The following is an 11,793-nucleotide window of genomic DNA, read 5'->3' as shown; positions in this document are numbered from 1 at the left end:
CAAGCACGCAGGTCCAGATCATCCAGTTCAGCTTAAAGTCTGTTTAACACTGAAAAAAGGGGATTCCAAGGGAGGGAGGGGGCAAATTACCAGCTCACCCCACATTGGTATGTGACCTCACACAGCAGCAGCCAAGCCGTAGGCCGAGGTACACTAAACCCTGCAACTGTTCACAGGAAGTACACACACACACACACACACACACACACACACACACACACACACACAATCACAGAGCATTGTGACAGTTTTCTTTATTTAAGGAACCTCATGTATTACAAGCAGTATCAACGTCATCATGTTCAGAGGAGTGCAATTATTACATACAAATGAAGATGATTCTTTCTGTGCTACAGGTGTTGATTAAGCTTTGATTTGATGCATTTGTCTACATGGATAGAATAACACTGACATAAAAATTGAGACATTCTCAGATTAAAGCAGTTTGATGAAGATGCATTTTGTATTCAAATGAAAAGCCTTTTACAGAGTATTGCTTTTTACACTGAAGAAAGAAAATATCAAGGATCGTAAAGAAAACCTCAATTTGAAACAAAATGTTAACACTAACAATATAAAAACATGTAGAAAACAAACAATTCCAGAACAAACAACAATACAACACATCACAATTTTGTTTGTACATTTTCTTATTGTATATTTAGTAGTTTATACTTACAGCTAATGTTATTTACATTAAAAATATAGAATATAGCCTGAATCAGCAGTTGTGGTTTTGTTCTTGTCTCCGACTGATTGAACCCCGGTGGAAAATCAAACTGTTCCTGGCGAGTCTGCACGGCCTCAAACACCTGCAGACCTGCGCGCCTCCTGACTCACCAAATTTTCAAAAACCCTCAGCTGAAGAGGTCGACTGTTCTCTGCTGTGGCTGCTTCCAACCCAAATATGTCCCCCCCCCCCACTTAGCAAAACCTTATTTAAGTCTGGCTGAAGTTTTCGCGGGTGGGCCGTGACTAATAACTGCTGTGTTATATCCTGTACATGTGTGCGTGTAACAGCTGTCGAGGCTCGTTTACCATAAGGCGCCAGAAATCACTGATGTGGCATTTTAAGGTCCGAGGTGGAAAGAAACTACTTAAGAACTTCCATCAATGTGGTTTGGCTAATCGAAAAAAGATTCTTCCACGTTTCTCGTCACTGCCCACTCTGTCGACCGTGTGCTACCTCGGACATGTGACACCGCCACTCGCCTCATCTGCAAGAGTTGTGCTAGATTCATTTTAATGGCATGCAGTCCACTAAGAAAAAAGAATGGCAGTCCAGACAGCACGTATCGTCAAAAGTACCACTGCGGTAGACAGTTAATAACGACCAGCGCCCAGCATTATGTGTCTGTGAGAGGACAAAGACGAGCTATGGCGGGCCAGGTTTAGCTGGCAGTGAGGGGCGGTAAACCAAGCTGGGACACGGTTTGCTGACCAAGCTTCCTGGCTGACTTTTGGAGGAAACGGGGTGTCTGAAGTAAACTTTGAGTGTTAAGAACTATTCACAAGAAATGGTATGTTTTTTTTGTTTTCCGAAGTGGTGCTAATAAGCCTTGAGATATGTGCCGTTTTGAACCACATCCCCCCCCACCCTATTAACTGAGCGAGATCCCATAACTGGACGACTGAGCTTGTACCGGAGAGTTTGAGGGAGTCAAGGTTTCAGCCTTGTGCAAAAGATGTCACTCAAATTCCTGATCACGCGTAATGTTTACTGTCGGATAACGACCGCTTAAAGTGCCTGTGTAACAACAATCATGATTGAATATCGGCCCAGAGAACAAGTAGCGACAGAACAACAGTATCTATGTAAACTACCGCTAAGTACAATCGTAAGTGGGCTAGAAATATTAAGATGTCCTTGGGGCGTATCAAAGAGTTAGTTAACGTACACTACTACCATCACCTGAAAATATCATTTGGAATGCTTTAAATGGATAACTGGTTTTCCCTCACTTCCTTTTATAGCATATATGGACTTTGACTTTGGTAACAGAGAGTTATTGATGAGTGTGTGCAGCATTTTACATTTGTTAGCTGTAGCAAAACCGTGTGGGCGCAAGACAATACTGATTCTCATAAAAACCAACGTCTGCTTTTCCTGAATGTATAATTTGCATAAACCTTTATAACCACGTATTAAAGACACTAGAACCCACATCTGCCTCCCTCCCCGCCGGAGGAGAACATCTAAAACGTGCCTGTAAGCTAACCTGACCAAAAGCATGCTCGAAGAAGCTGCAGCACCGATAGGAAGTGTCAACAAATGAGGAACATTCCAGCTTTTTGGATCTCAGACAGCTGATCAAAATCTGGATGCCAAAAGCAGAATTCCCTGCAATATTTCTCCTCCATGTTGAGCTTGTATCGGCTGAAGCACCCTGTGAAATCTGGAGTTGGATCCAGGTTGTTCTATCCCCTGATTGCTTTAACTGGAACCAAAGGGCAGAAGAGATGGATCCTCCGGTGACAGTACACAAGATTGAGATGCTCAGTATCTCCAAGTATGGTAAAGGTTAAGAAACCTGCTGTTTCCTAACTGGCAAATGAAGGATCAGTTTACTACGACTGCAAGCTCACTACTCACCCCCTCTGGGAATGGTTAATGCTGTATTAGTTTATATTTGTAGCACGTCAAGTTTACCTTCTCTGCATTCTCGCAGCTACAACCAAGCGAGCAGGTTAGTTGGATAAATAAGGTGCAGCAATAGGAAAAGAAATATATACGCAGGAACACTGTCTCTTAATGTGGTTAGACGGTGGTAGGAAGTGAGGGACTCTCGACCGTCTCATCCTTCTGCTCGGGTGAGCAACAGAGAAAGAGGCGTCTGCCTAGGCTCTTGAAAGCAAACCAAAAGTACATGAGGTGACCCATGGCCACAAAGGACACAGAGATGATGACCAGCAGGCCAAAAGCCTCTGGGTTGGGAGCCAGAATCACCATGATGAAGTGCAGCAGATCCAAGAGGTAGTTCATGGAGTTCTGGACCCCGCTGATCACACCACGCTCTGACTCGATCACATTTTCCTGGATAAGCTGGGTTACTGTCAGGTCAAAGGACCACAGGCCTATAGAGAAAGATCAATAGTCAGTCTTAATCTTTTACAGCCACATTAACACGACCTTAAAGTACAATAAATGGAATAATCAGATGTATTATTGGCATCAAAGGTTGCCAATATTGCTCTGACATCCGTCGGAGATTAGCAGAGGCCTCCGGTGTAACTCCGGTGACTGGTGTAAAAGTCCAACTTGTGAACCTGATTTGTCATCTTTTACTGTCTCACTGCAGGAGGTGAGTCATACAATCATCACATACAGCAACTACCGTAATCCCTTAAACCATCACGTCAAGACTAAACAAATTGGTATCATGAACTCAAGGACGTCAACTTTGACCTGGTCTATAACAGGGAGAGAGAATGGAGCCAAATTGTTGTTTTTAATGCCAATTCTCAGTTCTCAATGCTCATTTTGATGGTGGAGTTTGAGCAATTAAACCAGAGACACTTGCAATGTCTCTTATCTTGATTGATTCTTCTCTAAGGTTTCTCGAAGCAAAAGTAGGTCGATTTTACTTGTGCACCTGTGGTATCTGATTAGTTTGTCTTGTCAGGAGGTCACTAGAAAGTTGTCTATCTAGTATAATCACAAGACCTTGAATCTTTTCTGGTTTTACCCGGCCCAGGGAAGTACTGCTGAGAAGTACTTTTCCATAGCACTATCTCTCTAAAATGTTACTCACCAACTCTAGCAGCAATGACTCCGGCAAACAGAAGACAGACAGACATGTAGGACTGCAGCTGTGGCATCTCTTCGGCCGGGGCAGGAGTAGTGAAGTTCCCGGCCAGGCTATTGACGGCGTTGGCCAGGCTGTGTTCCGCCTCTGGGAGTGGGCCCTTTTCTCCGAACAGGTGGCTGCTAATGTCCTCAAAGGGAGAGATGCTGAGGTCGAAGGGGCTCCCGGGAGCGAAGACAGAGACGACACAAAGAATGAGGCAGGAGAGCTGGGCAATGCCCGAGATGAAGCCTGTGCGAATCAGGCCACACTTCTTGCGGATCCAGGTGAAGGCCACGGTGCCGCCGATCCCGGCGATGGCTGAGGCACCCATCAACAGGCTCAACATCGAGCCGTTGAGACCCTGTGTGTAGGCGTAGCCCGAGGTGATGCAGTCGAAGCCCAGCACAGTCATGTAGAGGAAGGCCAGGGACATACCGGCAAAGAAAATGTTCTGGTTGTAGTAAGCCACCCAACCAGCCTTCAAGGTCCGCAGGGGTTCGGTCATTTGATAACAACAGCCGCGCTGCTTGGGAGACTCGGGCCTGGCCACTACTGAAGTTTCATTCATCAGTGGCTGAGAAGATTCCTCAGGACTCTGGCCATTCTCCAAGTCTCCTACAGGGCAGTGAGAAGAACAGGTCAGAATTCTGTCTGGAAAATGCAGAAAAGTTCTTCACTGTGTGGAGAGACGTTTTGCAGATACCTTTAGGGGCGCCAAGCTGCTTGAGCTCCTGCTGCTGTTCCTTTTGGCCGCCTTTGACGGCCAACGCCGGCGTCTTCTGGTAGACCTTCCACAGCAGCACATACTCGAAACACATGGAGCACAAGTTCCACCCGGAGATGAAGCCACAGCCGATGAAGTGTGAGGCGAAGGTCATGATCTGACCGACCAACAGGGGGGCCAGGATGTTGGTTAGCTGGTCGATGATCCGCACAGTGGCATTCATATCTGACACAAGAGATGACGGACAACATTAAGAGTTTCATTATAGCTGATTTTGTTATAACAGAAAAAGAAAATAGACCTGCATGATTCTCATGATTTAAGATTCTCATGTTAGAGGGTTTTTGTCTCAATAGTGGTAGTAGGACAGCAGTTCATGAAGTTCACTCCAATCACTGACTAACCTTTAAAGTCAGTAAACTCATTGGTAGGAAAGATAAGTGTTGTAGATAAATGCTTTTGCAATATGTCAGGAGGAAGACTTGTTTAATGGCTTATGAAAAATCAGGTTAAGACAGCAGTGACATAAAGGGCAGGAAAAATATGAGTGATTCAGCAAAGGGTTCAAAGTTTGTCCCAGTGGAAAGAACTGATGATGGATCACGTGAGGCCTAGAATCGCTTTGAGCTCAGTAGCCGGTAGAGGAGAAGAGACCCACCTGCCAGCTTGCTGCTGTCCTGTCCTGCCACAACCACCACCCAGTCTCTCTGGATGGTGATGGACATCGCCGTGCTGGCCAAGTTGGCAATGTTGGCAATGGTAATGACCAGGATATAGCAGAACGTCTGAAAAAGAAAAATCATTCTTACAATTGGCGCGTGCTTGGCATGTAACATTTGCTACTTTTGGGTTTGTAAGTTATGAATTCGCTTAAAGGAAGCATAGCAAGGAAGCATAGCAAGGAAGCATGTCCTTTATAAGAATTGCTATGATTATTATATGCAGACGCTGTGGGATCTAATTTTTTATAAAATTTAATATTTGGTCATCCGTGGGCTTAAGGGGGAGCTACATTTTTTGGGAGTTGGAGTTTTCACTGTCAGCTGAATTTACCAAACGCAACATCCAACTGCAGCTATCACGTGTCATCTTCAGCAAATAAAGCTAAAATCGATAACTTCTTAACTCAAATCTATAGCGTTCTGTGAACCTTAACTGCAGCGAGGAGAAAGACCACTTGTTGACAATGTGGTCCCACGTGACAGCTAATCTAATACGCGACATGTGACCAACGACAGCAGTGAAAGAAGGACAGCATGAAAAACAGCCATCGCATATTTGTCTCACACTGAACACACACTCGCCAGCATGTTCAGCGGCTGTCCTATTTGTCCACTGTACGCCAGCTGACACTGTATGAATAGTAACTGTCTCCACAGATGAGGCCACATTTCTCTCTCTCTCTCTCTCTCTTTCTTGTGAACTCTCTCTTTCTCATGTGACCCGACCTTGAAGAACCTGCTGACTCCACAGCCTTGAACAAGACACTCAATTTCCTGTTTCACCATACTCCCCACCTAAACCCTCCCTCTAAACTCTCTCACATGGCAAAAAAATCTTCCCCTCTTTCGCTCTAAAGCCCAAAGGCGTCCCACAAGTGCAGAGGGCAACTCTGGAAACATTCCCCACGCTGAGAGGCGACTTCCATGAAACCTTGTCTGCAGCTTCAGGCCCAATGAAGACACACATACACACAATTTTAAATTCTGTCATTAATTCTCATTTCTGGTTGGTTTTATCAGAACAAGCTTTTGACTGCAGCCCTAATATTGTTTGATCACAAGAATAAACAGGAATTAATACAACAAATTAACACATCTGAAGACTTTATAAAATCATATTGAGGTCAGATTTAGGTCACTGATCTGTAAAAGCTGTTCCCCTGGCCATAAATCACACTGATGCGCAAGCTCTTATCAGTGATGTTTCAACCCGGGGTCAGAGTGTTGTACTTGTGGAAAGTGGGTGAATAGCTGATGAACCAGCAAGTGTGCAGAGGGGGGGACCTTACCAGAATCCATCCATTGTAAAGCTCCGTAAGCTGATCTTTCAACTGGAAAACAATCATCAGCAGGACCCCGCATGCGATGACGCAACTGTTCTGGACGACCAGAGAAGTCTGGGCCACTGTGGAAACAGGACGACCAGCGTTAGCCACAGAGACGTGATCACAGACAACAGATTTCTGTCCGGCAGTCGAGTTCATTAGTGCTCGCAAAAGACGGTCGTACATGTTCACCGTCCACTGTCCAATAGAGGACATGTCCATATGGAGACTATATGTGACGCTGTGATAGGAAGCTGCACTAGAACGGCTTTTGTACTAATCCTTATTTGTGGATAAGTGTGTGTAACGTGCATTTTTTTTTACATTTTTAATTAAGTTTGTAACATAAATTGAAAAAATGGCAGAATTCTCCAAATTTATGTGATGATATAGAAAAAAGAAAGGCAACAAATTTTCACATTTCAGAAGCTCCAACAGGCACATTAACTGATTATTGAATAATTGTAAGTGTCCATGAACTAATTGATTAGGCTCTTAAACTCTTAATTCCTCCTTAAATTTCCCCTTAAGTCACATGAATATGCAGCGTCTTGTCGTTTCAACACTTTACTGAAGCTACGTCGCACTGACTAATATATTAAAACCTCAGCAGCTTGTTCTCATTGGTCCGTCTTTATATGAAGTGTAAATATTTAGAGTCCAGATCTGAGATTCTGTCTTGATATTGATTTACTGATCACTTGGGCTCTGGGTGAAAGGTCTGACTCTGGACTTGTTCCTTTGACTTCATGTGTTCTGCTGGCCTCACCTTTGAGTCTGGGGTTCCGGTCCACCCAGTCCCCTATGATGGCCCCCAGCAGCAGGACTGAGCCGGCCACCACCAGCCCGTACACAGCTGTGAGCAGCAGGCTTTTGCCGTAGAGCTCCACCAGGAAAACAGCCACGGCAAAGTTCCACATTCGGTCACCCTGCGAATCCAAAACCAGATATTAATAGTCTGGACTGACACTCGATTCAGGATAAGCAGACCAGACTGGACAGGCAACTAATTTACAGTCTCACAGAAGTAACTAGGGCCCACTTTACTTTAGAGGAAGCTGACAGGCACCTTGTGTATTTATTAGGTTCTGGCATGGCAGCTATTAGTGGGCACCTGTATCTGTACTGTGAACTGCAGCTATCACACACAGAACAACATGTTTTGTCTTGTATGTCACCTCATAATGACAGTATGATCTACACCGCGCATTAAATATAATTTCATACTTGTTTTTACACATAATGCCTGTGATGGTGAAACATGTAAACAATGTGATTCACTCAAATAAAACAAATCAATGAAGACAGTCTTTGCACTGACTCACCCATGTGGATAAAGCGTGTCCCATGTAAATAAGGAATTTAGCCGAGGTGAAGAAATCTCGGACGGAATCTGTAAGAGAAGATGATGCAGCCTGTTACAGCTCGTGTCACACAGCCACACATCCATCTGCTGATCTGCGCGTAAAAAGGCTCCGATCGTGGGAAACACGTCGCATTTCCAAGACACCGATCACCTACCGCAGCATGTTTTCCTCGGTGCAGGGTTGTCCATGTTTAAGGCTTCCAGCGGGACCAAAGCAGCCGTGATAGCGCGGATGTGTCCGATTCCTGCTCCTCTTTTGTGGCGTAAACGGGGTCGAGCTGAGACCAAACGCGCGGTGTTTCTCCTGTGTTCTCCTCTCCAAACTTAGCTAACACTGTAGCTGAAGTCGGAAAGCTTAATTTGATGGGACCGAAAGCCGGTGAGGCAACAAAAACAATTGGTGCTAAAACCCCGGATCCAGAGCGGCTCTGGTGGAGGGTCTGCGCTGCTCCGGACTGCTGCTCTGTTTACGTCCCGCCTCAATATAACCCAGCGGTCACGTGATCAGCTTTTATTTACATCACGTCAAAAACAAATGGTGCGTCCCCCCCTCCCAACCATGCACACACACACGCACGCACGAACGCACGCACGCGCGCGCGCGCACACGCACGCACGCACACACGCACACACACACACTCACACACACACACACACACACACACACACACCTGCTGTAAATATGAACTTGCCCTCAATAGAGGTACAACACAAAAGAAAACACTTTGAAATGGTGTCATTACGTTACTACAGCTGTATATATCTGTGTACTAACCCTCTGCTGCTCTCTTAAGGTTACAGCACTACTGTGCATAATACAAATATCACTACCACTGTAAATCACATGTATTACTGCTGTAGATCTGATGTTACTACTATAAATTTCACATTTTACTATTATATATTAGTACTGTAATTCTCAAATTTCCACTGATGTATCTCCTTCAGCCATATAGCTCTTCATCATCATGTATTCTACTGTACTGCACTCGGATGATCCCGCTGCTTTACTGCTGACGGTTCACTTCACCTCATTACACAGGGAATCATTCAGATCAATCATTCAAATTCACAAAGAAAATTTCAAAGAAAACTAACAAATATTAAAACCTCCAAAGTGACCAAAAACAAGGTGATATGCAATGTGCAAATGATGCAACAGAACACAAACACCGTGTACACAGCTGGCTTCCAGAAGTATTTGGAACATTTAATCTTGGTGGCAGGAATGGCATCACCCCTAACCTGGACACAATCCTGTTTAGATCTGGCTTCTCTGTAACCAAATACAAATGTGTACAAAGCACATATTTGGATGACTTGCATTTGTCCACCTATGTCAACAGAGGAGGAGAATCACAGCTATAATTACTGGCAGTGCGGCAGAGTGCTCCTTGGCTTGAATCTGCCAAAAGTAATACACACCGACTCTATATTTCCTTGTAGTGGGTGCAGAGTGAACTATAAAGGCCTATTGTCCTCTGAGTGGGACACTCTGCCTCCACAGTCCACTGAAGCCTTGTATCCATTCTCCATTGATGTGTTTGGGGCTTTTCATTGGCCCGACTGTGTGATGAATAATGCCAACACAAGCAGGGGGCTAATGTGCTGTGAGTATGGCAGCATCTTGATTCGTATATATCTTTATATTGTCTTCTAATTAAACACTACAAAGGGTTGTTGCATAGTGTCCTGCATGCAGACTGACACATCTAAGCTGAAGATGGACCCACTGATCAGTCCTGTATCTCCCAATCTTGATGTATCCACCAAAATGACACCTATCATACCACAGCCCCCTGCTTCTCGCTGTAAGAGTTTCATTGCAATCATGGCAAACTAATAAACATTCATTATATCCAGACCTCTTAAAGCATCTGTGAAATAAGACTCCAACATTCATATTTTAAGCAGTAATTACAGTTTTTCTCAAAGATGTATTTAATACCCTCAATAATGGCTGCATTCCAGTTAGGTAAACCAAAATGTGCTGGCTCCCGACAGGGATTACTGTCGTACCTAAATGGAACGGAGCCGACGCTTAAGACATTGAACATGTCTACCAGTACAAAGCTCCATTCATCACAAGCATGCAGCCATTGATTGTTGTGTGAATGCAGCAGTGGATGTTTAGGTGATGTGGGATGTCCGGTCCAATACCATAACGCTCATCTATGTGTGACCTTATTTTGACCTTACTGACATTTGCAATAGTTTCTCATTTGGTCCAGGTGTTCCCTCAAATGTTAGAATTTAACAGGTGCTTTATATCTGTGATGGGCTTTTTTTATAGTATTGTTTGGGACGTGTTAAGGGAGGAGTTGTTATAAGGTTGGATTATCTTAACAGCTAAAAAATATGATTTATTTATTTCCGATGTAATACTCTCTGCTGTAGCATTTACTATCTAGCCTGAGTGACAGTTGTTACCCAAAGGGCCTGCAGCACTGCACTGGGGGCCAGTTTGTATGTTGTGTGACACAGGTACAGTGTAGTCATTGGCCCAAAATAATCTACCTTGTAGTGTGTTCTGCTGTGAATATATACGATTACACATCCTGCTTTCAAAAACATTCTTAATCATTTTGAATGTGAAAGCCTAGACTTGTACAAAAGTACAAATATGAATGGTATTTGTCACCACAGATAACAAATAGGCCCTGTGTGTGCAGTCTCATGGCATGAGGAAGCAAAACAGACACTAACAAGAAACATAAGCTCATATTTTGAGACAAGCGATGACAAAAGGCACCACTGTCCCATTGTGATGCATTCAGGGACGGCAAAAAGCACTCAGCTGTTGTAAAGTCTACATACATTTAGTACAAACAGATGACCTGCCGCACTATTAGTGGGCCGGTGTGTCAGCCGGGCTCAGGTGGCTGTCACCAGCGGTCAGATGGGTGCTGTGTCATTTTGTGGCCTTGTTACCTGCTCGCATGTCTCCTGCTGAGGGAATCCTGTGGAACAACACGTCTGTTTACTCCGGCTAAATTTATACTTCCAGGACCAAAATATGAGAATGACTCTTCTCCTGCGGGTTTAAGTTGTAAGATGCTCACAAGCCGCAGCTCAGGAAGGGATCGGGGCGGGAGGAGGAGGCCCAGTCTCACCTAAAGCACTGTGTATACAGAGCTGGATCACATGACTCATCTATTCTTCATGCAGCTTTTATTCTCTTCAGATCTTGCAGCCTGTTGTATTCAAAGCTCAATGCCAGCAAAGGAATTTAAGAAAGTCTGGAGATCTTAAATTATAATGATCCAATTTTCTGTTTTTCCAATCAGACTATCTCAAAAAATCGGAATCTAACTTGTTTTACTTTTACTTGATTTCGAAACTCTCTCTAGATTACATCATATTTCCCTCTTTCTACTGGAGAACTCTTCTTGCGGTGCAGGCCTGTTGCAAAACCTCCCCACACCATCTGAGCTTGTGTAACCAAACTGCACCAGAAACAATGATTATAATTATGACCTTCTGCTATTTTTGTAACACAACACTGTTTTGGATTTATTGTTTCTGTGGACATCTACCGCTGGCCAAGGACAAGACTTTGATATGAGCCTGACAACTCATAAACATCAAGGGTCACCTGGCCACCGTTCCCAAAATTACCAACCTTGTTTCCAGGGAACACACTGGTAAACATTAGACAGCTGTTTATGATCAATAGCACAACATCACTGCCAAGCCAATGTGAGACCTCAGTTAGGTGTGTTTGTCCATCACACTGGAGATTTTCAAGGTCACTTCACTGACTGACCCTGAGCAAGATCAACATTGTGTCATCCCGGGCACTTGCTCTCCGCCTGGTGTTGACCTCTGTGGGTCGGGTCAAACTCAGATGGTCAAAAAAGTCAAGTGA

At 44.3% G+C, this 11,793-nt stretch overlaps 1 protein-coding gene across 1 annotated transcript; it reads right to left on the bottom strand.

Moving 5' to 3' along the window:
* Positions 1-237: 237 nt before the first annotated feature.
* On the bottom strand, positions 238-8,401 carry slc40a1 (solute carrier family 40 member 1). Its single transcript, XM_076155871.1, has 8 exons — positions 8,081-8,401; positions 7,885-7,952; positions 7,329-7,488; positions 6,524-6,639; positions 5,171-5,297; positions 4,492-4,737; positions 3,753-4,403; positions 238-3,075 (listed from the first exon to the last, which is right to left on the bottom strand). Exons 1-8 carry the CDS (start codon positions 8,112-8,114, stop codon positions 2,759-2,761), a joined length of 1,719 nt encoding a protein of 572 aa, XP_076011986.1. The 5' UTR covers positions 8,115-8,401; the 3' UTR covers positions 238-2,758.
* Between the last annotated feature and the right edge of the window lie 3,392 nt (positions 8,402-11,793).

Source organism: Genypterus blacodes, unplaced genomic scaffold (genome assembly GCF_046128005.1).
Source record: "Genypterus blacodes isolate CSIRO-AG114 ecotype Tasmania unplaced genomic scaffold, CSIRO-AGI_Gbla_v1 ptg000008l_1, whole genome shotgun sequence".
NCBI classification, from domain to species: domain Eukaryota; kingdom Metazoa; phylum Chordata; class Actinopteri; order Ophidiiformes; family Ophidiidae; genus Genypterus; species Genypterus blacodes.
Note: the sequence above shows the minus strand (reverse complement) of the source record. Positions and strands in the feature narration are given on the sequence as shown.

Excerpts from the sequence above, each read along its gene's own strand:
- slc40a1 (XM_076155871.1), bottom strand. The coding sequence starts at position 8,114 with ATGGACAACCCTGCACCGAGGAAAACATGCTGCG. Across the intron at positions 7,489-7,884 it reads GACACGCTTTATCCACATGG|GGTGACCGAATGTGGAACTT; the intron begins GTGAGTCAGTGC and ends TTGGATTCGCAG. Across the intron at positions 3,076-3,752 it reads AGTCATTGCTGCTAGAGTTG|GCCTGTGGTCCTTTGACCTG; the intron begins GTGAGTAACATT and ends CTTTCTCTATAG.